Raw genomic sequence first — 24,401 nt, 5'->3', positions numbered from 1 at the left:
TCCTGCACCATCAGGAGCCTGGAGGCGACAAAACATGGACTCCTCAATGCCAGGTGGAGATTAAACAAGGTGCTTCTTCCTCAGCCCCCCGAATCGAATACAAATAGAAAGCTCCAGCAGCCACAACACGCGAGGGAAGAAGCAACACCTGGACCTGGCCACCTCGGGACACCTGTAGCTGCAAACACCCAAACCCCAACAGCGAGCAAGGAGGTTGCAGCCAACAGAGAAGCAGAGATGAGAAAGCAGACACAGGAGTTAGGAACGTCGTTACTGTTTACCATCTGTTTTACTACTTGGCCAGCAGGTCAAGCGAGGTGATTCTCCACCTCTATCGAGACTCTTATGAGACCCCAGTTGGAGTACTTGGTTCAGCTCTGGAGCCTCCAGCAAAAGAAGGACATGGAAGCATTAGAACGAAAACCAAGGATGGCCACAAAGATGATGAAGGGTCTGGAAAATCACTCCTAAAAAGACAGGCTTAGGGAGTTGGGGTTGTTCAGCCTGGAAAAGAGAAGGCTCCAGGGAAAACTTATAACAACTTTCCAATAACTAAAAAGGGCCTACAGGAAAGATAGAGATGGGGTGTAGTGATAGGACAAGAAGCAACAACTTTAAACTAAAAGAGTGTAGATTTAGAATGGATATAACAAAGAAATTCTTCGCTATTGTATTGGGTTTATGTGTCAAGGTTTTGGTAGTAGGGGGCTGCAGGACAGGCCTCTGTGAGAAGAATCCAGAAGCTGCCCCACATTACATAAGAGCCAGTTTCAGCCAGCTCCAAAGGGATCCAACGCTGCTCAGAACCAAGCCAATGTGATATGATTGTGCCTCTGTGAGAGCATATTTAAGAAAGGGAAAAAAATTGCTGCACAACAGCAGCTGGGAGAGAGAGGAATGAGAAACAACCTTGCAGACACCAAGGTCAGTGAAGAAGGAGGGGGAAGAGGTACTCCAGGCACTGGAGCAGAAGTTCCCCTGCGGCCTGTGGAGAGGACCATGGTGGAGCAGGTTGTCCCCCTGCAGTCCATGGTGTACCACAGCAGAGCAAATTTTCACATTGTAGCCTGTGGAGAGGAGCCCACGCAGGAGCAGGTGATCTGGCAGGAGCTGCCACACGTGGGGGACCCGTGTTGGAGCAGTTTGCTCCTGAATCACAGAATCATACAAATCCCTGAATAATCTCCAGGTCATTAGCTAGTGTAATCCATGTTATCAATATGTCAAATTATACCAGCTGAAAAACTAACCTGATGCATCTGTTCTATAATACAAAAGCTTTCACCTAGATATTTCTTTTAACCCCATCAAAAAGGCTATCATTTATTATCTTTCAGCACATGTATGCTAATTAACAGAGGAAAGACTTCCCAAAAGATAATTCTTTCCCTGCTGCTCACATACCAGAGCTCTCATTACCCTGGGTACTGAATGTATACAATTTACTTCTTTAGGATATACACCATCCTTCTACACAGAAATGTGGCCTTACAGTTCGACTACTCTTCATAATTAACCAAAAATTAGCATTTCCCATTTATTGGCATTTACCCTGCAGAACCACACTGATATTAATACTGAATAAATTTAACCAGAAATGTGCATATTCTCCTATAACTTGTCAATTACCTGAAAGTCAAAAGTTGTTCAAAAATCACATAACAAACTATGAAAAACTGCTTTGGATGGAACCCATGGTACAGACCCATATTGGAGCAGTTCTTGAAGAGCTGCTGTCCATGGGAAGCCCATGTAGGATCAGTTTGGGAAGGACTGCATCCTGTGGGAGGAACCTCACGTTGGAGCAGGGAAAGAGTGACTGTGAAGGAGCAGCGAACACAAAGTATTATGGACTGACTGCAACCCCCATTCCCTGTTCCCCTGCACTGCTCGGAGGGAGGATGTAGGATGGAGGGAGGGTGGAGGGGGGAAGAAGATGTTTTTAGTTTACTTTTAGTTTCTCACTCTTCTAGTCTGCTAGTGACAGGCAATAAATTCTATTAATCTCCCTATGCTGAGTCCATTTTGCCCGTCATGATAATTGTTGAGTGATCTCCCTATCCTCATCTCAACCCTTGAGCCCTTTTCAATGTATTGTCTCCCCCTTTCCCTTTGAGGAGGGGGAGTGAGAACACAGTTGTGGTGGAGTTCAGCTGCTCGGTAGTGTGAGGAATGTTTTAACAATTCGTGTCCATAAAGAACAATTCTGTTTGAATCCTGTCTGCCTCTGGGCCCTGCACTGGCAATTTAATTCTTGAACCACAGATGCAGTGTGTCCCAGTCTCCCCCTCATTCTAGTCAATTTATCACTTCTTAAAGTTATGAACCTGTTTGCTTTTGTTATTCCGGACTTCTATTTCTAACACTGCTATAGATGTGTCTGTGAATGGCTGGGGAAGAATGTTTTAATTACTCGTGTGTCTGGGAGTTTCAGAACAACTGATAACAACTAGTGACTGTTATGGGATACTATGTGGATCTTTGGTATCTGGTTAGGGGGGGCCGAGAGATAAAGAGGAAGGAGAAAGAAGCTGAAGGACGGCTGGGAGACAAGACTTGAAGAGGATGTTCTATAAACTTGGTATGGTGCCCAGTAAGTACAAAGGGGGAGAGGAAGACTACGAGCCTTCAGCATGAAAGACCCCTAGAGACCCCCAGAAGAGACCCCAGAGGAGACTGCGCATGCTCCAGTAGGAGGGACTGCACCCCGGAAGCTAATTTTAATAATCTATTTTTTTTAGAAGTAGTAATGAATATGTATTAGTCTGGGAGCATAAAAATCAGCTGCTTGATGTAACTGGTGTGCGTCCTGGTGGAGCGGAGACTCCCGGTGCACCCAGCGCTGTTTGCTTACCTCTATTCCTTTATATTCTTTCAATAAATCCTATTTTTTTTATTTAATCCTAATTTGAATCCTGAGCCATTTATAACAGTGGGGTAAAAACACCACGACTATGAGGCACTGGAACAGGTTGCCTAGAGAAGTTGTGGATGCCCCATCCCTGGAAGTGTTTAAGGCCAGGCTGGATGGAGCTTTGAGAAACCTGGTCTAGTGGAAGGTGTCCCTGCCCATGTCAGGGGGTTTGGAATTAGATGATCTTTAAGGTCCCTTCAGTTATAAATGAGGTCTCAACTCGATCTGAATTTTGTAATATTTATAAAACTAATATTTATAAAAGGTATAAAAGCTATAAAAGGTATAAAAGGCAAGTAAACAGCGCTGGGTGTGCGGGGAGTCTACGCTCCATCAACACGCACACACGAACAGCAAACATTCTAAATATACAGAACATTGCTTTACATACTAAACGCAAGCATGCCTATATATACATACAATCAGGAAAGGTAACAAACAATCCTTTAAGTTCCATGACTTAACAGTCTCCATTTTCCATTCCTTTTCTTGATTACTAATAAGTCTCCATTTTCCATTCCTTTTGAACAATATGTCTCGCTTTAAGTTGTCAAGCAACTCGGTCTTCAGGCCTTATGTATCCCATTCTTCCCAGATCGAAGAAAAGCATATCCATCTCCTTTTCAAGGCCAATAGGCCTGGGTCAAAAGGCACGTCCAGGTCAACATGGGGCATAACAGCAAAAGCCTTCGATGGCTGTGGCAGCAGAGGGGCCGATGGCAGTGGCATAGCAGTCGGATCAGTAAAGGAGCCCGCAGCTCCCTCACTATCTGGCAAGCCACACGTTTGTGATTGTGGCTCCACATGGTTATTTAAGGCCTCAGAGATTGCTCGCCAGGTGCCGAGCAATCCCACTGCAACCTTGTCGTTTTTAGTTGCAGAGTCCCACACCTTGACCTCAGTTTGGTCCCATATTTCAGGATCATAAACTGTCCGATTGTTAAGAAGGAGAATAAGCTGTAAGGTTACCAGGACAGTCTTTGTTCCTAAGGACGTATGATTCCCCATAATGCGCAACTGCTTACCAGCGAGAGGCAGTTGTGTGCACGGGTCCGCTTCTCTCAGCTCGAGCTTCTCTCCAGCTCCAGTGCGCCTGTTTCCAGCGACTTTCTGTACAAGCTTCTCTGAGCAGTTTGCTGAGTTTGGCCGAACCTATCTTCATGAGGTGATCAACGTGCCTGTTCCCGTCCTGGTCTCCGTTCTGCTAGCCTGTTCCTTTTCATTCCTTCTTTCTGCTTCTTTATTGATGACATAACTTCTTCACATCGTGTTGTCTTCTTTTTTTTTTTTTTTTTTTATCTTGAGGGCAGGCTCCCCTCTTATACCCTTCTTTCCACAGCAGTTCTTTTCAAAACAACTTTTTCATTGGTCAAACAACTTTGAATGTAACAACAACAGCAAACACCCAGAAACATCCATGCCTTAATGGCTGGAGAACAAGAGAACCAGCTGGAGAACAAGCAACCCGAGACTGCATGGAGTCTCCTGAATCACCCTTCTTTGTTCCCTCTAAACTCTTTTATATTCCTGATGGCCTCATCGTTAAGAGTCTAATGTTATATCAATCATGGGGTTTTCCAACCCCCATGGCCACATTCCTAAATCTCCCCCTTCTTTATTAATATTAACCATTTTCTCGACACGAATTACCACTCCATATATAACACTTCCAACCCAAACCATTCCATGATTCCACATAGATCAATCAACCAGCAAACTGACTATAGGTATAACTGGTACCCGCTGCTCCTGACCCCTGACAGTATGGTTAGCAGAACCAGCAATAAGGCAAATATCCGTAATATGTAAGCAGGCTGTTAATGTATACCCCTGCCCCCTTCTCCTCCCCCTCTCTGGCCCCAGGGTGTGAGGACACCCTTTGTCATGGTGATAAAAAGCATTAGTGTTATCAAGACCCAAGTGCTGAATCACCAAGGATGATATGGGGGAACCAACTGACAGGGTGATTAAGTTTCTCAGGGCTATCAATACCCAGGTGCGGGGTTGCCAGGAGATGATGACATCCCTCCTGGAACAGGGAAATGTAACAGCACAGGGTGCATTGTCTATAAAATCGAGCAGCAACAAGCCCTAATTGGGACTTAGACTGGAAGTGCTGCCGGGCAACAAAACCCATGATATCCTTCCCCCTCACCCAGTGGCCAGGGCTGCCTCCACCACTCCACCATCACCTTTTTCCTCAGAGGACTGAGTGAGTGACTCATGTTCTTTTACATAAAGCCTGAGTCTAGGTTATGATTATATTACACAGTGAACAATAAGAATTTGACCCAATCTGCAGAAGGTCCATCCAGGTAACTGAAAAGCCTGTGTAACTCACAATTCTAGAAATTCTGTGCAACTATAAGCTACGCTAAGTGCTAGAAACTGTAGATAAGCCATACTGATTGTTAATATATTTTTAATGTAATAATAAAAATAAATCTATAATTGAAACCACAACCCTGTTGCAGTCCTCATTCTGCCAAGGGTCCCTAAAGAACCTGCCTGTCCTCCATAGTGCTGGATGACAACAGGAATAAGCTTCCTATTTCTATCAAACTGAAGAGAAGAAAGTGAGGCGGGGGGAGGGGGGAGCATAAAACAGTCAATATCTCAAAAAAAACTTACCTTCAGACTTTAACTTTGTAAGAACAAAAATCAGGTAGTTGTTGAAATCTGGATACTGACTGAGTTCTTCTAGTTTCTGAAGAGAGAACCTGTTAAGGAAAAGCTGAATTTGGTACACACAGCATTTATAGCTTTCTAGATACAAAGATTATTGAATGAGTTTATGTACTACTGTGTCATTTCAAACAGCAATGACCATAAGCTCACAATACGCAGAGTGAGAACAATCTGAAAGTAGTTTCTGCAGTTTTCATACTGAAGCAATAGCTTTTAGCTAAGGTGAAATCTGAAATTAATAACATAAAATAACATAACATAAAATAACATAAAATAAAAACAAAACCCAGGGACAAACACACAAACTGATGCTTAAATATAATCAAATCCTGAAAAAAAGCTTCCTCTTAACAGTTTTGGATTTCAATATTTACACTTTGAAGCCCATGATACCTAAGAAATCCACTGAGAGACAATCACATAAGTCTTTATTTGTATCTGCAACAATAAAACAGCTATTACGATTCTGATAAGCTACTCATTTTCTTATTATTAGAAATATACTTCTTTATGATTAACTAACCACATCCTGAGCTTTCAGCAGTTAGATTGTTAACTGCAAATGCCCAGATATTTGTACCAAGAAGTTTATGCTTATCCACTGTCTCCTAATAAAAGTAAAATAAAAATCTGTATTCATACCCATTTTCTACAATGTCAACTCATTGAACGAGCATCTTACTAGCAATACCAACACATTCACTATGCCCTTGAGAGAACCACAAGAAGAATTACATTTCTTAACAGCTATGAAGCTATATAGCAGTTTTTCTAGAATTTGTAACTCTTTCGACCTCAAACCTCCAAGTATTCTGACACTGCTTGACTAGAGCATTAACCTGGCATTCTTGTTATACCCTGTTCTCACACCCTGCTATTCATTAGTATCCTCCTTATTCCTTTCCTCCTAATTTCTAACCTAAATCTCCTCTGCCTTAGTTTAAAACCATTCCCCCTTGTCCTATCACTATCAACACATGTAAACAGGCGTCCCCCCTCCGGTTTATACACTCCCTTCAAGTACTGGAAGGCCGCAATGAGGTCTTCCTGGAGACTTCTCTTCTCCAAGCTAAACAAGCCCAGTTCCCTCAACCTTTCTTCATAGGAGAGGTGCTCCAGCCCTCTGATCATCTTAGTGGCCCTATTATTGGTCAAAGCACTCAGAAAAACAACTAGAAGAAAACAACCCCACCTGCAAGAAAACAATCCCCTTGTGATTAGTAGTCACGTAGACCTTATCCTTGGTACCCGCTGCTGGTAACAATATTTTCCTGCATTCCTCAGTTGGGCGATGTGGGAACACTGTCATAGAAGCTTCTCACAGTTATCCTGGTATCTTGGTTTGCTCAGCTGCAGCAGGCCGTGGGATCTATGCTGTTTCCCGATTCCCTCAACAATTCCCCCTTCTTCTTTTGAGCAAACCAAGCCTGACACAGCAGTTTTACAAGTAACTCTTTTAGCTATACCTACAACACACTACGATGATTACCACCACCATAAACCAAATCTTTAATCCCCTTGTGACTAAACCCAGCAACCATCTACACCTTGTTTAAAACAAATCATCGAGCTATTAATTGAAAGAACCAATATCATTTTGAGTCTCTCTCATGTACTACTCTTCTGGAGTAGGTGACGCCCGGGACAGACAGGGTGACATTATACTGTTCTGACCATCTCCGGCACTCACAGATTTTGTTGTTGCTTGATCTTGGTCACAAGTGCAAGCATTGCTGACAATATTAGAATCTCCGTCCGTAATTTCTCCGTCCGTTGGAACATTCTGGACGGCCTTCACGAACCGGCTTGGCACCCAAACTGGTCCGGCCGTTGTAGAGACACAGAAATATCCCCGGCCAATGAACAAGACAGGAACTGGACCCTTCCAGACTCCTGTAGCAGGATCATGGTAACTTACTCTTATTTGCGGCAGCACATTTGGTGCTGCTTTATTCATGGATTGAAAATGGATACTTGCAGGAGGATCTTCTCAGTCACCGGTCAAGCATAGATGATTCAAGACGAATAACGCCTTGGACAGTCGCTCATCAACATCTTTAATTTCTTTTAACCTTGCTAACTGTTCCTTTAAGACTTGATGTGATCGTTCGACAATTGCTTGGCCCGTGGGAGAATATGGGATGCCTGTGATATGCGTTACTCCCCACATCTTCATAAAGGTGCTGATCTTTTTGCTGACATACGCTGGGCCGTTGTCCGTCTTGATCTGCTGTGGTACCCCCATGATGGCAAAGCACACTGTCAAATGCCTGCACACATGGAGTGCCTTTTCCCCTCCCTGTGCTGTTGCCCATATGAATCGTGAAAAGGTATCAATACACACATGCACATATCTTTTAGTACCAAATTCTGGCATGTGCGTGACATCCATTTGCCATACCTCGAGTGCCTTAACACCCCGTGGATTAATACCCAAGCCTAACCCCGGCCCATGATGACTGCAGGAGGGGCATGCTCTTACTATTCCTTTAGCTTCTGCCCAAGTAAGTCCAAACATTCTCCGAAGACCTTTTGCATTCTGGTGAAACATTTCATGCGACACACGTGCATGCATAAAGTCACTTTCTGGTCTTGCTGTGATTACACTTACCAACTTGTCTGCTTGCGCATTACCTTCTGCTAATCCAATTGAGAACTGGTGACTACGTATGTGAATGACACAGTAAGGTGCGGTTCTTCCTTGAATGGCATCTCGCAGTTGCAGAAACAATGACAACAATCTGTCCTTCTTAGTTTGCCGTATCAAGGCGTCCTCAATCCGGTTCACTACATTGACAACATACAGAGAATCTGAAACGATATTAATTGGCTCATGCATCCAGCGTTGGCAAGCCCAAACAACTGCGGACAATTCTAGTGTTTGAAATGTATCCGCTGTTGTCCCTGTAATTAGGTGATTTTCCCAGGTGCCATTCTCATACCACACACACACTGCCTGCCTACTTACTGCACCGGCATCAGTATAGACTGTGCGACCCACTACCGGCCGAGGCGAAATTTGCGGTACCGCTTGCCATTTATACGATCTTATAACTTGCCATAGAGGCCCTTTCGGGGCCTGGGAATGTACCAATCCCGGGAATCCTAGCACGGCTTCTTGTAGAGGAATGGATTGCTGTAAACACCATTCCAAATGATCCTGAGTTATCGGTAGACTAATATCCCCGGGTTCCTGGCCGCTGATATCAATACTCCGAGAGCGACCCTTACGTACCAATTCCGCAATAGCTTCCGCCTGGGTCTGGATACTCATTTTTGGCTGTATTGATAGAAAAATCCATTCCAAAATTCGAAAATGTTGCCCTATCATCCTTCCTTCATAATTATCTATTTTAGTTATATCATTTCTACTTTTAGGGTCAGTGGCATCCGCCTCACACTGTTCCTGTCTTTGTTGCCCCTTATTTTCACCCTCTTCTTTTTGCCACTGACCAATCACTGCAAATGGGTGAGACACATGATTGACTATTACAAAAGAGAGTGGAAGTTTTGTGATGCGTCTGCAAGCCGCGCCAGCTGCAATCTTTAAAGATATGCGGGAAAGGGCCTGCCGTTGTTCATTCATCAGTGTAATGCTTTGTTCTGCCCTCCTACCCCGCAACAAAGGTAACAATAGAGCCAGGTCATCATTACTAATTCCCACGATACGCCTGACCCACTGAATATTGCCCAAGAATGTTTGGACGTCCGTTAAATTATGCAAAGTAGTAGATATATCGACCTTCTGTGGTCGGATGGTAGAGTCTGATATCTTCCATCCCAAGGATAGCCAGGGCCGTTTCCGCTGAACTTTTTCTGGAGCTATCTTTAGTCCTTTCGCTTCCAGGGTGTCGTGGTTTAACCCGGCTGGCAGCTAAATACCACGCAGCCGTTCGCTCACCCTCCCCCCTCCCTCTCTGGGACGGGGGAGAGAAATGGAAAGTGAAGCCCGTGAGTTGAGATAAAGACAGTTTAATAAGACAGGAAAATAATAATAACAAAATAATAATAACAATAATAACAATAATGTTACAATGGTGATAATAGGAAAGTAATAATAATATGTACAAACAAGTGATGCACAATGCAATTGCTCACCACCCGCTGACCGATGCCCAGCCTAACCCCGAGCAGTCCGGCTCCCTCCCCCCGGCTAACCACCCCTATATATTGTTTAGCATGACGTCAGATGGTATGGAATACCCCTTTGGCTAGTTTGGGTCACCTGTCCTGGGTCTGTCCCCTCCCAGCTCTTACTGCACCCCCAGCCTGCCTGTTGGCAGGACAGAGCGAAAGGCTGAGATGTCCTTGGCTTGGTATAAGCACTGCTCTACAACAATTAAAACATCGGGGTGTTATCAGCACTCTTCTCATCCTAAGCCAAAACATAGCATTCCACCAGCTACTAGGAAGAAAATTAATTCTGTTCTAACTGAAACCAGGACATCTATCCACCCCTTATTCCATACCATTTATGTCATGCTCAGGTTACACTCTTTTCCATACATTCTAATTAGTAACCTACAGTAGTCATAGTAGTGATAACATACAGTATTATATAGTAATTAACATGGTACAATTCAGTTCATGGGCTATTCTCACCCAGTATTAAATCTCCTTGAGGTACACACCGGACCTCTCCGTTCTTTTGCATCACCCACCAAGTGTATCCAGGTCCCTGAGCGAAAACAATTCCACGAATAGGTTTGCCTTTTCCTGAGGCAGGAGTAGCCCAGACTGTTTTACACAGCATATTTCTTACATGCACTACAGGAACTTTATCCCCATCTACAGTACGTAACAGGTTTGATTGGGCAGGTCCAGCTCGGTTGGCAGATCTCCTAGTATTGACTAACCAGGTGGCCTTTGCCAAATGCGTATCCCAATTTTTGAATGTTCCATCGCCCATTGCTTTCAAGGTAGTCTTTAACAGTCCGTTGTATCGTTCAACTTTCCCGGAGGCTGGTGCATGATAGGGGATGTGATACACCCACTCAATACCATGTTCTTTGGCCCAAGTGTCTATAAGGTTGTTTCGGAAATGAGTTCCATTCTCTGACTCTATTCTTTCTGGGGTACCATGTCGCCATAGGACTTGTTTTTCAAGGCCCAGGATAGTGTTCCGGGCGGTGGCATGAGGCACAGGATATGTTTCCAGCCATCCGGTGGTTGCTTCCACCATTGTAAGTACGTGGCGCTTGCCATTGCGAGTTTGAGGGAGTGTGATGTAATCAATCTGCCAGGCCTCTCCATATTTATATTTCAGCCATCGTCCTCCATACCAAAGAGGCTTTGACCGTTTGGCTTGCTTGATTGCAGCACATGTTTCACAGTCATGAATAACCTGTGCTATAGCGTCCATGGTCAGGTCCACCCCTCGATCACGAGCCCATCTGTATGTTGCATCTCTACCTTGATGGCCTGAGGTGTCATGGGCCCATCGGGCTATAAATAATTCACCTTTATGCTGCCAATCCAGGTCCACCTGAGCTACTTCAATCTTAGCAGCCTGATCCACCTGCTGGTTGTTTTGATGTTCTTCAGTAGCCCGATTCTTGGGCACATGAGCATCTACGTGACGTACTTTCACAGCCAGGTTCTCTACCCGAGCAGCAATGTCTTGCCACAATGCAGCAGCCCAGATGGGTTTGCCCCTACGCTGTCAGTTGTTTTGCTTCCATTGCTGTAACCATCCCCACAGGGCATTTGCTACCATCCATGAATCGGTGTAGAGATAGAGAACAGGCCATTTTTCTCGTTCAGCAATGTCTAAAGCCAGCTGAATGGCCTTCACTTCTGCAAACTGACTCGATTCACCTTCTCCCTCAGCAGCTTCTGCAACTCGTCGTGTAGGGCTCCATACAGCAGCCTTCCATCTCCGATGCTTCCCCACAATACGACAGGACCCATCAGTGAACAGGGCATATTTCTTTTCATTCTCTGGTAACTGGTTGTACAGTGGGGCTTCTTCAGCACGACCCACCTCCTCCTCGGATGATATCCCAAAGTATTTGCCTTCTGGCCAGTCCATAATCACTTCCAATATTCCTGGGCGACTGGGGTTTCCTATTCGAGCCCGCTGAGTAATCAGTGCAACCCACTTGCTCCACGTAGCATCAGTTGCATGATGCGTAGAAGAGACCCTTCCCTTGAACATCCAGCCTAGTACTGGCAATCGGGGTGCTAGGAGGAGCTGCGCTTCAATACCGACCACCTCCGAAGCAGATCGAACTCCTTCATATGCTGCCAATATCTCCTTTTCAGGTGGAGTATAGCGGGCCTCAGACCCTCTGTATCCCCGACTCCAAAACCCCAGGGGCCGACCTCGAGTTTCCCCAGGTTCTTTCTGCCAGAGGCTCCAGGTGGGGCCGTTCTCCCCGGCTGCAGTGTAGAGCACATTCTTTACATCTGGTCCTGTTCGAACTGGCCCAAGGGCTACTGCATGGACTATTTCCTGCTTGATTTGTTCAAATGCTTGTCGTTGTTCAGGGCCCCATTCAAACTCATTCTTCTTACGGGTTACTTGGTAGAGCGGGTTTACAATCAGACTGTAATTTGGGATGTGCATTCTCCAAAACCCCACAACACCTAGGAAAGTCTGTGTTTCTTTTTTGTTAGTTGGTGGAGACATAGCTGTTATTTTGTTGATCACATCCATTGGGATTTGACGACGTCCATCTTGCCATTTTATTCCTAAAAACTGGATCTCTCGTGCAGGTCCTTTGACTTTATTTTGTTTTATGGCAAAACCGGCTTTCAGAAGGATTTGGACTATTTTCTTCCCTTTCTCGAAAACTTCCTCTGCTGTGTCACCCCACACAATAATGTCATCGATGTACTGCAGGTGTTCAGGAGCTTCCCCCTGCTCTAGTGCAGACTGGATCAGCCCATGGCAAATGGTAGGGCTGTGTTTCCACCCCTGGGGCAGCCGATTCCAAGTATATTGGACTCCCCTCCAAGTGAAGGCAAATTGTGGCCTGCACTCTGCTGCTAGAGGGATGGAGAAAAATGCATTAGCGATATCAATTGTGGCGTACCACTTGGCTGCCTTCGATTCAAGTTCGTACTGAAGTTCCAGCATGTCCGGCACTGCAGCACTCAGTGGTGGCGTCACTTCGTTCAGGCCACGATAGTCCACTGTTAGTCTCCACTTGCCATTAGACTTTCGCACTGGCCATATGGGACTATTGAAAGGTGAATGAGTCTTGCTGATCACTCCTTGGCTCTCCAATTGACGAATTAGCTTATGGATGGGAATCAGGGAGTCTCGCTTGGTGTGATATTGCCGCCGGTGCACAGTTGTGGTAGCGATTGGCACTCGCTGTTCTTCGACCCTCAGCAACCCCACAACAGAGGGGTCCTCTGAGAGACCAGGCAAGGTAGATAATTGTTTAATGCCTTCTGTCTCTAAGGCAGCTATACCAAAAGCCCACCGGAACCCTTTTGGGTCCTTGAAATATCCTCTTCTAAGATAGTCTATGCCAAGGATACATGGAGCATCCGGGCCAGTCACAATGCGGTGCTTTTGCCACTCATTCCCAGTCAGACTCACTTCAGCCTCCAATACAGTCAACTGCTGAGATCCGCCTGTCACTCCACAAATATAGATGGGCTCTGGTCCTTTATATCTCGATGGCATTATAGTACATTGTGCACCGGTGTCTACTAAAGCCTTATACTTCTGTGCGTCTGACGTGCCAGGCCATCGAATCCACACAGTCCAATAAACTCGATTGTCCCTTTCCTCCCCCTGGCTGGAGGCAGGGCTCCCCTAATCCTGGTCAGAATCTTCTTCATTTCTGTGTTTGAAGGACTGTCTGCTGGAAGTTGGAGCAGCAAACTTTTCAGAGAATCCCTTTTTCTTGATTGTTTTCTTTTGCAACTCACGTACCCGTGTCTCTAGGGTCGCAGTAGATTTTCCATCCCATTTTCTCATGTCCTCTCCATGGTCTCGTAAGTAAAACCACAGGGTGGCACAGGGTGAGTACCCACCATATCGTCTTCCTTGTGTGGATGAACGCCTACCCCTGATAGCTGAGACACTGCTCTGTACAGGTACGGAGGAGAATAATCTCTCTTCAAGTTGGTGAACCTTTTCAGAAAGTTTCTCCACAGTGTTCTCTTTTGGTCGGTGGACACTGGTTGGTTCAGGTGGGGATGAAGATAGATTCTCTTTAAGTTGGTGGAACTCTTCAGAAAGTTTCTCCACAGCTGAGACGCAGGCCTGTAAGGAAGAGGAGAGACTTTCTTCGTACTGCCGGAGTTGTTTAGCCACTTCATCCACTGTGGGTTCCTCGTCCTCTTTCCAGGCCATTATTGCCAATGAGCTGGCATATGATGATGGTGCACTCCGTACAAACTTCCGCCACATGGGTCGTGTACACCTGACTTCATCTGGATCTTTGGATGTTTGTCTGAGGTCTGGATCCTCATAAATCACTTCCCGTACGGCTAATTCCCTCAGGTACTGGATTCCCTTCTCCATAGTGGTCCACTTGCCTGGTAGACATAAAAGTTCTTCCTTGAAGGGATACCTTTCCCTCACAGCTGAGAGGAGACGCCTCCAGAGGCTGTGAGATTGTGCTCCATCTGCAATTGCTTTGTCAATGCCTGCGTCTCTAGCAAGGGATCCCAGTCGCTTGGCTTCCCTGCCGTCTAATTCCACACAATTGGCTCCAGAGTCCCAGCATCGGAGCAGCCAGGTGACAAGCTGCTCACCTATACAGCGACCAAAATCTTTTCGCACATCTCGTAACTCATGCTCGTTTAGGCTTCGGGTAGTTACTGTTGATTTTTCGGCATCCTCATCTTCCTCCTCCTGAACCCTTGATGGCCCAGCGTCGTCGTCGTCTCCGTCGTCTCTATACCTAGATTTGGCAGAAGACTCTCTGCGTTCTAAACGACCTGAATCTCTATACCATTTTTTCACCTTCTCTACAGGGGCAGCTTGCACTGCTACTGCTCGTTTCTCTGACCTTGTTACAGGGTCTGCCACAGAGGTTGGAATACTCTCCGCAGGGTCAACTTGCACTGCTACTGCTCGTTTCTCTGACCTTGTTACAGGGTCTGCCACAGAGGTTGGAATACCCTCTGCAGGGTCAACTTGCAGTGCTACAGCTCGTTTCTCTGACCCTGTTACAGGGTCTGCCACAGGGGTTGGAATACCCTCTGCAGGGTCAACTTGCACTGCTACAGCTCTTTTCTCTGACCCAGCCACAGGAGCTGGAGCGGCTGCAGGAGCTGGAGCAGCTGCAGGAACCGGAGCTGGAGTGGCTGCAGGAACTGGAGTTGGAGCAGTTGCAGGAGCTGGGACTGGAGTAGCAGCAGGAGCTGGAACTGGAGTGGCTGCAGGAGCTGGGACTGGAGCAGCTGCAGGAGCTGGGGCTGGAGCGGCTGCAGGAGCTGGGACTGGAGCGGCTGCAGGAGCTGGGACTGGAGCGGCTGCAGGAGCTGGAACTGGAGCGGCTGCAGGAGCTGGAACTGGAGCGGCTGCAGGAGCTGGAACTGGAGCATCTGCAGGAACTGGGACTGGAGCATCTGCAGGAACTGGGACTGGAGCATCTGCAGAAGCTGGGACTGGAGCGGCTGCAGAGTCCACCGTAGGGGTCACAGTGGCCGTTAGATCTGTCACAGGGCTTGGAGTGGCCGCAGGGTCTGTCACTAAGTTGATAGCAGTATCAATGGCAGCTCGATAGGCATGAGCCAGGCCCCAGCATGTTACAATGATTTGTGTCACTTTGGAACTGCCAGAATCATGACACCTTTTTCTCAAGCATTCTGCCAGTTTTTGAGGATTTTGCAGTTGTTCAGGGGTGAATTTCCAAAACACTGGGGGTGCCAACTGCTCTAGATGCCTGCCCATATCCTCCCATACTCCCTGCCACCCACAACTATACTGCCTCCGGGCAGATCTCCGGATGAGCTTCCTAAGTAGTTGTTTAACTTTAAGCAGAACCTGAAGTGCATTCAGGAGGCAGAACAACAAGACTATGCTGGTCTGAGTATCCCAAGAATATTCAATATCTTGGAGAGCTATTGTAGCAAGCTCGGAGGGTAAGAGGGTGGTGAAGGAGGAAGGCATAGTGATGCAGGAGGATACAGGGGTGGTGAAGGAGAAAGGGAGAGTAATCAAGTAAGAAAAAATATCTTCCCCTTTCCCCTCCACAGATTGACTCCCTAATGGAAAAAAACAATAGGTATAATTGCTAATAGTTTCTAAGATACAGTTTCCAAAATACAGTCGACGATGTTACTGAGTACAAATACCAAGTTAGAGTCATGACCAGATATCTCATCGTCTCATAAGCCATTGCTACAACACTCAGTACCATAATGATCTGAAACCAGGGCCCGGAGAGGATAAACAACATGACAGAGAGCAAGTACGGAAAATAATGTACTATAATACTCAATTTGGAAAACAGGCGCAGCAGAGTTGAGATTAAAGCGATCAGCATTATGACAAGTGACTATTAAGCAGGTCTAATACTTACACCAATTTTAGTTTAACACACTGTGGTCAGATCTGCCGTTATCTCAACCTTTCGTGCCCCACGTTGGGCGCCAAAAAGACTGTCGTGGTTTAACCTGGCCGGCAGCTAAATACCACGCAGCCGTTCGCTCACCCTCCCCCCTCCCTCTCTGGGACGGGGGAGAGAAATGGAAAGTGAAGCCCGTGAGTTGAGATAAAGACAGTTTAATAAGACAGGAAAATAATAATAACAAAATAATAATAACAATAATAACAATAATGTTACAATGGTGATAATAGGAAAGTAATAATAATATGTACAAACAAGTGATGCACAATGCAATTGCTCACCACCCGCTGACCGATGCCCAGCTTAACCCCGAGCAGTCCGGCTCCCTCCCCCCGGCTAACCACCCCTATATATTGTTTAGCATGACGTCAGATGGTATGGAATACCCCTTTGGCTAGTTTGGGTCACCTGTCCTGGGTCTGTCCCCTCCCAGCTCTTACTGCACCCCCAGCCTGCCTGTTGGCAGGACAGAGCAAAAGGCTGAGATGTCCTTGGCTTGGTATAAGCACTGCTCTACAACAATTAAAACATCGGGGTGTTATCAGCACTCTTCTCATCCTAAGCCAAAACATAGCATTCCACCAGCTACTAGGAAGAAAATTAATTCTGTTCTAACTGAAACCAGGACACAGGGTATTCTGAATAAACTGTAGATCGGAATCCTGGAAGCAATCTGGCCTGCAAAACAGAATGTCATCCATGTAATGGTAAATAATGACATCACACCACGCTGTTCGGATTGGCTCCAAGGCCCAGGCTACATATAGTTGACATAATGTGGGGGAGTTCTTCATACCCTGCGGAAGCACGTGCCACTCGTAGCGTTTTGCTGGGGCTTGCTTGTTAATGGCAGGTACCGTAAAGGCAAATCTCTGGCAGTCCTTGTCTGCTAAGGGAATTGTAAAGAAACAGTCTTTTAAGTCTATGATCAAAAGGGACCAATGTTCAGGCAGCATGGTCGGGGATGGTAAACCAGGTTGCAAGGCTCCCATAGCTTGCATTTGGTCATTTACTTTTCTGAGATCTTGTAGGAGTCGCCACTTTCCCGATTTCTTTCGAATCACAAAAATCGGCGTGTTCCAGGGACTCGTGGATGGGTGTATGTGTCCTGCCTGGAGCTGTTCTTGAACTAAAGTCTGTGCTTGCTGCAACCTGTCTGTCGTCAATGGCCACTGCTCCACCCAGATAGGCCGATCAGAATGCCATGTCAAGGCCAGGGTGGGCGGTTGCTCAGCAGTGGCCACTAAGGAAAATCCTTGCTGTCAGTAGTAATCACTGCCCCAAGCTGAGAAAGTATATCCCTCCCGATTAACATTTGAAGATTTGCGGGCAGTGCCATCACGTACAGTCTAGCTGAAATCGTTTTCTCTTGGAATTTTAACGTCACAACCTGTGCACTGAGATATGTCGCTGAGCTGCCGCCAACTCCCGTAATTCCAGTGGCTGGAGATGTTAGTGGCCAATGTTTTGGCCATATCGTGATGCTGCAGATCGTAACATTCGCACCAGAATCGATCATGCCGGTGACAGTAATTTGGTGTGATCCGATGGATAATATCACATTCATCATAGGTCGGGAGGCCAGAGATCTGGTAAAACAGATAACATGGTCCGTGGAGCCAAAACCTCCTGTTCGGTCGACCTGTGCTCCCGCACAGGGTTGATAATTTTGGAGTGCAACAAGTTGGGCTATTCTGGTACCTTTCGGAATAAACAAGGGTGGGTTGAACGTGTACGCCATGACTCTAATTTCTCCTACGTGGTCAGCATCGATAACCCCCGGAATGACCATCAATCCTTTAAGGCCTACAGAGGATCTACCTAATAGCAAGCCGCCTAATGGTGTGTTTGATAGTGGGCCTTGGATCCCCGTAGGAATGGCCGCTACAGACTTATCGGAAAGCGTGACGCTTACTGATGTTGCCAGGTCCACCCCGAGGCTTCCTCTGGTGGCTGGGGCATTATTGTCGAGAAATCCGCCCCGTCTGGCTGTACTGCGGCTACTGTTATCGTCGCGCGGCCGAACGCACTCCTCTTGGAGTTTCCCTGAGCCCTGCACATCGGTGTAGCATGTGTATCAGATCGGCATAGGTCGCACCAGAGGGTAGCTGTACACTGTCTTCTTGTATGGCCAAGCCTCCCGCATCGATAACATCGCCACTGCTCCTGGGGGTTACGTCTCGAGGGACCACCATTGGATCGGGACACTATGGCAGCCAAAGGATCACCGATGGCTGATGCAACAGCTTGAGCCATCACAGCTGCTTGCTTGGACTGATCAACACACTCTACCCTCTCCAACATCTCTTCGATGGGAGCAGTTTTTGGTAGTGTAGCTAGGATGCTTTGGGTTTTTGTGTTCGCGTTGTCAAAAGCAAGCATTCTAAACATGCTCCGTTTCAAGTCTGGTGTCAGGTCAGGATGATCCATGATCGCTGTCCACAATCGGTCGATGAACTTGGCATAAGGTTCACCTTGGGCCTGGTGGATTGAAGCAAATGGAGGAGCTTTCTTTTCCCCAGGGAGGGCAAAAAGAGCTCGAAGTGCAAGCTGTGCAGCTGTTCGATGAACAATCTCAGGGAACTGCAGCTGAAGCTGAGGGTCGAAGTACGGGCCTGTCCCTGTTAGCATTTCAACTGTGGTGCCATATAGGGGGTCCCCCGTTGGACGCGGTTGACTCGCTTCCACTTGTGCCAATCGTAGCCATTCTCTTTCAAAAATCAACAGTTGAGAGGGAGTTAACAACAGACGGGCTATGTTTTGGCAGTCGAAGGGACACATCAAATCTGCCTGGAAGATCCAGTGAATTATCTGTCGTGCTGCTTGGGAGTGTAAGCCATAATCCGTGACTGTTTTTCTAGCTTGTTGTAGAAGCTTCCAATCATGTGGCTGCCATGATCCGGTGCCTTGCCCAGAGTTGACAATAACTGGGCAGGCCAAAGAGGAGGAGGCATGCCAATCTCCCTCGAGAATGGCGTCACGTATGATACCCGACCACCTGGTTGATATCGGTGCTGATGGAGTTGGGGTGGCAGATAACGGGGGAGAGACACCCTGGGTGGATTTATGGTTCTCTGGCGGCGGCGCAGATGCTGGGGGCATCGTGTCGAGATTTTCCGGTGCAGGAGGCGAAGAGGGCAGTTCACAGGCCGCATCCGTACCGGGCTCAGACAGTCCCTTGGAGATGGCTGCTGCTGAGTCCTTTATTGAAGAGGTCATGCCTCGAACCGGGGTCAGTATAGGACCCGATGGAAATAATCGTGACAATGAGGTGTCGGATTTCGTAGTCGATGTTTTGGTAGCCCCAGACTGCACGGACAAAGCCTGTGTCGCTGCCATGACAACCTGGCGTTCGGCCTTCAGACCGCTCAGGGCATCAATCACCAAACGCCAAGTTTTACATAAATCCTTGTCAAACTTTCCACGTGTGGTACTCGTCTGACATAAACGGTCTCCTATGAGTTGCCACTCATCTGGGCTAAAAGTTTGAGGGGTCTCCTTCAGAAAACCCTCCTTCTGGGCCCAATTTATCAAGGATTTAACCTTTTTCGTATTGCAAGCCACGCCTCTCATAGTGAGGATGTTAGAGAGAAGCTGCACGGCCGCCTCCGCCTCCATGGTTACGCGATCTCCGCCCTGCTGTTGTTCGGCGACGCCTCTTATCTCCCGTAGCAACTCGATCCCGGACGGCCTGCGTCGCACCGTGATCACGTCAATTTCCCACGTTCCGTAGCAATTCCGCGTCCCGCCGCGATTCCGCGTCCCACCGCGATTCCGCGTCTCACCGCGAGTCCGTTTTCCGCGTCCCACCGCAATTCCGCGTCCCACCGCGATTCCGCGTCCCTCCGCGAGTCCGTTTTCCGCGTCCCACTGCGATTCCGCGTCCCTCCGCGAGTCTGTTTTCCGCGTCCCACCGCGATTCCGCGTCCCACCGCGAGTCCGTTTTCCGCATCCCACCGCGATTCCACGTCCCTCCGCGATTCCGCGTCTCACCGTGAGGCCCGTGTACAGTGTTTTCGGGTCGGTGTCTGGTCTGCTCCAGCGCCGGTCAGATGGGTGCTCCGATGTCCCGGCGGCGCGGCGGGGTCGCGGCGCCGCTGCTCCCGATGCCGCTGGCTTCTTGGTCCCCCTGTGGTCCAATGTGCCGGCGCCGCTAGTGTCCCACTGCGCTGCGATGTCCGTCCCGGCACCGCTGCGATGTCCTGTTCAGGTCAGCCTGTTCGGGCGCCATATATTGCAGGAAGCACAGCCGAAAGCACGACAGACACCAGTAGAGTCAGATCATGCTACATTTTATTGCCCGAATAGCCTAACTTTTATAGAGAACTTAACAGGGGTGGACAGTGTTTCACACAAGATTATTGGTCAAAGCACTCAGAAAAACAACTAGAAGAAAACAACCCCACCTGCAAGAAAACAATCCCCTTGTGATTAGTAGTCACGTAAACCTTATCCTTGGTACCTGCTGCTGGTAACAATATTTTCCTGCATTCCTCAGTTGGGCGATGTGGGAACACTGTCATAGAAGCTTCTCACAGTTATCCTGGTATCTTGGTTTGCTCAGCTGCAGCAGGCCGTGGGATCTATGCTGTTTCCCGATTCCCTCAACACCCTTCAAGTACTGGAAGGCTGCAATGAGGTCTTCCTGGAGCCTTCTCTTCTCCAAGCTAAACAAGCCCAGTTCCCTCAACCTTTCTTCATAGGGGAGGTGCTCCAGCCCTCTGATCATCTTAGTGGCCCTCCTCTGGACCCGTTCCAAGAGCTCCACATCCTTCTTGCGCTGGGGGCCCCAGGCCTGCACGCAGTATTCCAGGTGGGGTCTCACAAGGGCAGAGTAGAGGGGGACAATCACCTCCCTCTCCCTGCTGGCCGCCTCTTTTTTAATGCAGCCCAGGACATAGTTGGCCTTCCAGGCTGCAAGTATGCACTGCTAGCTCATGTCCAGCTTCTCGTCCAGAAGGAAGTCCATCAAGTCCTTCTCTGCAGACTACTCTCAAGTTCTTCTTTGCCCGGTCTATATAAATACCTGGGATTGCCCCAGCCCAAGTGCAAAACCTTGCACTTGGCCTTGTTGAACCTCATTACGTTCTCATGGGCCCACTTCTCCAGCCTGTCCAGGTCCCTCTGGATGGCATCCCTTCCCTCTATTGTATCGACTGCACCGCTCAGCTTGGTGTCATCTGCAAACTTGCTGAGAGTGCACTTGATTCTGTCATCTATGTCGTTGATAAAGATGCTGAAGAGTACCAGTCCCAAGACCAACCCCTGAGGGACACCACTTGTGACTGGCCTCCACCCAGACATAGAACCGTTGACCACAACCCTTTGGCTGTGACCAACCAACCAATTCTTTATCCACCTAACAGTCCATCCTTCAAATCCATACCTCTCCAATTTAGAGAGAAGAATGTGGTGAGAGACCATATCAAAGGCTTTGCTCAAGACCAGGTAGATGAAATCCATCACTCTTCCTTTGTCCACCGATGCCATCACTCCATCATAGAAGGCCACCAGATTGGTTAGGCAAGATCTGCCTTTGGTGAAGCCGTGCTGGCTGTCTCGAATCACCTCTTTATCTTGTGCATGCCTTAACATGTCTTCCAGGAGGATCTGCTCCATGATCTTCCCAGGCACAGAGGTGAGGCCCACCTGCCTGTAGTTCCCCGGTCTTCCTTTCTCCCTTTTTTAAGAACGGGAGTAATGTTTCCCTTTTTTCCAGTCACCGGGGGCTTCACCCGACAGCCATGGTTTTTCAAATATGATGGAGAGTAGCAACCACATCATCCATCTCTCTCAGCACCCTGGGATGCATACCATCTGGCCCCATGGACTTATACACACCCAATTTCCTTAGGCAGTCCTGGACTTGTTCCACTGCCCCCGTGGGACAGAATCCGCTCCTCTCACCCTCTCCTTGAGGTTCAGGGTCCTGACAGACATAGGAAACTTGACCACCAGTGAAGACTGAAGGCAAAGCACTTATTGAGTACCTCATATTTTTACATGTCTAAGAAAAGCCAGTTCTCCCGTCTCATTTATCAGAGGGGGAACACTCTCCTTGGCCGGTCTCCTCCTGCCTATGTATCTGTAGAACCCCTTCTTGTTATTCTTCATATCCCTTGCCAAGTTCAGCTCCATCTGTGCTTTGGCTTTCCTGATCCCGTCTCTACACATCCGGATGACACCCCTGTATTCCTCCCAGGCTACACAACCCTGCTTCCACTTCCTGTACATTTCCCTCTTTTCTCTCAGTTTAAGCTGAAGGTCCTTGCTCAGCCATGCTGGTCACCCACCTCCTCTGCTCTATTTCTTTTGCTGAGGGATGGAGAACTCTTGCACTCTCAGAAGGGTGTCCTTAAAGAGCTGCCAGCTCTGTTCCGTTCCTATGCCCTTAAGGACAGTTTCCCAGGGGATCCCAGCAAATAGTTCCTTGAGCAGCCGGAACTTTGCTCTCCTGAAGTTCAGGGTCCTAACTCTGCTTTTTGCAGACACATATTCCTCAAGATCACAAACTCCACTAGGGCATGGTCGCTACAGCCAAGGCAGCCTCCAGTCTTAACCTCTCTAATGCTCTCTTCCACACTGGTGAGCACCAGGTCTAGTAAGGCTTCACCTCGGGTCAGTCCATCTATTACCTGGACCAGGAAGTTATCCTCAACACACTCCAGGAATCTCCTGGATTGCCTGGAACCCGCCGTGCTGCTACCCCAGCAGATATCTGTGTGGTTGAAATCCCCCATCAGGACAAGAGCTTGTGAGCACGACAGTTCTTGCAGCTGAAGCAAGAAGGCCTCGTCGACAGACTCCCCCTGATCAGGTAGCATGTAGCAGACCCCAACCACTAGATGTCCTTTACCAGACCGATCCTTGATTTTCACCCACAAGCTCTCAACCTGGTCACGGCTGTTTCTCAGGCACAGCTCTTCACAATCTATCCACTTCCTAACACAGAGAGCAACTCCTCCTCCCCCCCTTCCTCGCCTATCCCTTCTGAACAGTTTGTAACCATCAACAGCCACACTCCAGTCGTGGGAATCATCCCACCAGGTTTCTGTGGTGGCAACTACATGATAGTTCCCCACTAGCACGGTGCCCTCCAGCTCCTCCTGTTTGTTACCCATACTGTGTGCATTAGTGTAAATGTACCTCAGCTGGGCCACCTTTTGGGAGGGAGAAGCCCTAATACCCTCTTGACCATACTCAGGTGATTCCATAGTTCCCAACCTCTCGCCAACCCTTGTGTCCTTCCTGCAAAATGTTATGTCACCCTCATCCTTCCCAAGACACAAGATTGCAAGGTCTTGCTATCACATTCCTTACCCACAAGAACTGGCACGATACATTCAGGCTCCTTTACAGTGCCCCTGGTTCCACCCCCACCCCCCTTCATACTTAGTTTAAAGCTCTGTCAGTGAACCCTGCCAACTCCCATCGTAAAATCCTTTTCTGCCGGTGAAAAAAGCTATTCCTGTATGTTGTCAGCAGTCCTGGTCTCAAGTAAATCGACCCAAGATCAAAAAAAAACCAACCCTGCTCGTGACACAAGGCTCAGAGCCAATTATTAACCCGCTGGCTCATCACGTCCAGTCCCTCGTTATTTCTTATAACTGGAGGGATAGAGGAGAACACGACTTGCGCTCCCGAACCCTTGACCAGTCTCCCCAAGGCTCTGAAGTCCTTCTTCATAGTCCTTAGAGGAGTTCTTAATATTTCACAGAATTCACAGAATCATCCAGGTTGGAAGAGACCTCCAAGATCACCTAGTCCAACCCCTGACCTAACACTAACAAGTCCTCCACTAAACCATATCACTAAGTTCTACATCTAAACGTCTTTTAAAGACCTCCAGGGATGGTGACTCCACCACTTCCCTGGGCAGCCCGTTCCAATGCCTAACAACTCTTTTGGTAAAAAAGTTCTTCCTAATATCCAACCTAAACCTCCCCTGGCGCAACTTCAGCCCATTCCCCCTCGTCCTGTCACCAGGCACGTGGGAGAATAGACCAATCCCCACCTCGCTACAGCCTCCTTTAAGGTACTTGTACAGTGCGATAAGGTCGCCCCTGAGCCTCCTCTTCTCCAGGCTGAACAAGCCCAGCTCCCTCAGCCGCTCCTCGTAGGACTTGTTCTCCAGACCCCTCACCAGCTTCATTGCCCTTCTCTGGACTCACTCGAGCACCTCCATGTCCTTCTTGTAGTGAGGAGCCCAAAACCAAACACAGTACTCGAGGTGCAGCTTCACCAGAGCCAATTACAGG

General features: G+C 47.9%; 1 protein-coding gene across 1 annotated transcript in view; it reads right to left on the bottom strand.

The window, feature by feature from the left end:
* Nucleotides 1-24,401, bottom strand: part of LOC116501383 (transportin-1-like) — a 98,702-nt gene that overhangs the window by 58,674 nt on the left and 15,627 nt on the right. Inside the window, 1 exon segment of the mRNA XM_032206908.1 lies at nt 5,546-5,621. Coding sequence (XP_032062799.1) covers nt 5,546-5,621 — 76 coding nt within the window.

Source organism: Aythya fuligula, chromosome W (genome assembly GCF_009819795.1).
Source record: "Aythya fuligula isolate bAytFul2 chromosome W, bAytFul2.pri, whole genome shotgun sequence".
In the NCBI taxonomy this organism is placed as follows: Eukaryota; Metazoa; Chordata; class Aves; order Anseriformes; family Anatidae; genus Aythya; species Aythya fuligula.
Note: the sequence above shows the minus strand (reverse complement) of the source record. Positions and strands in the feature narration are given on the sequence as shown.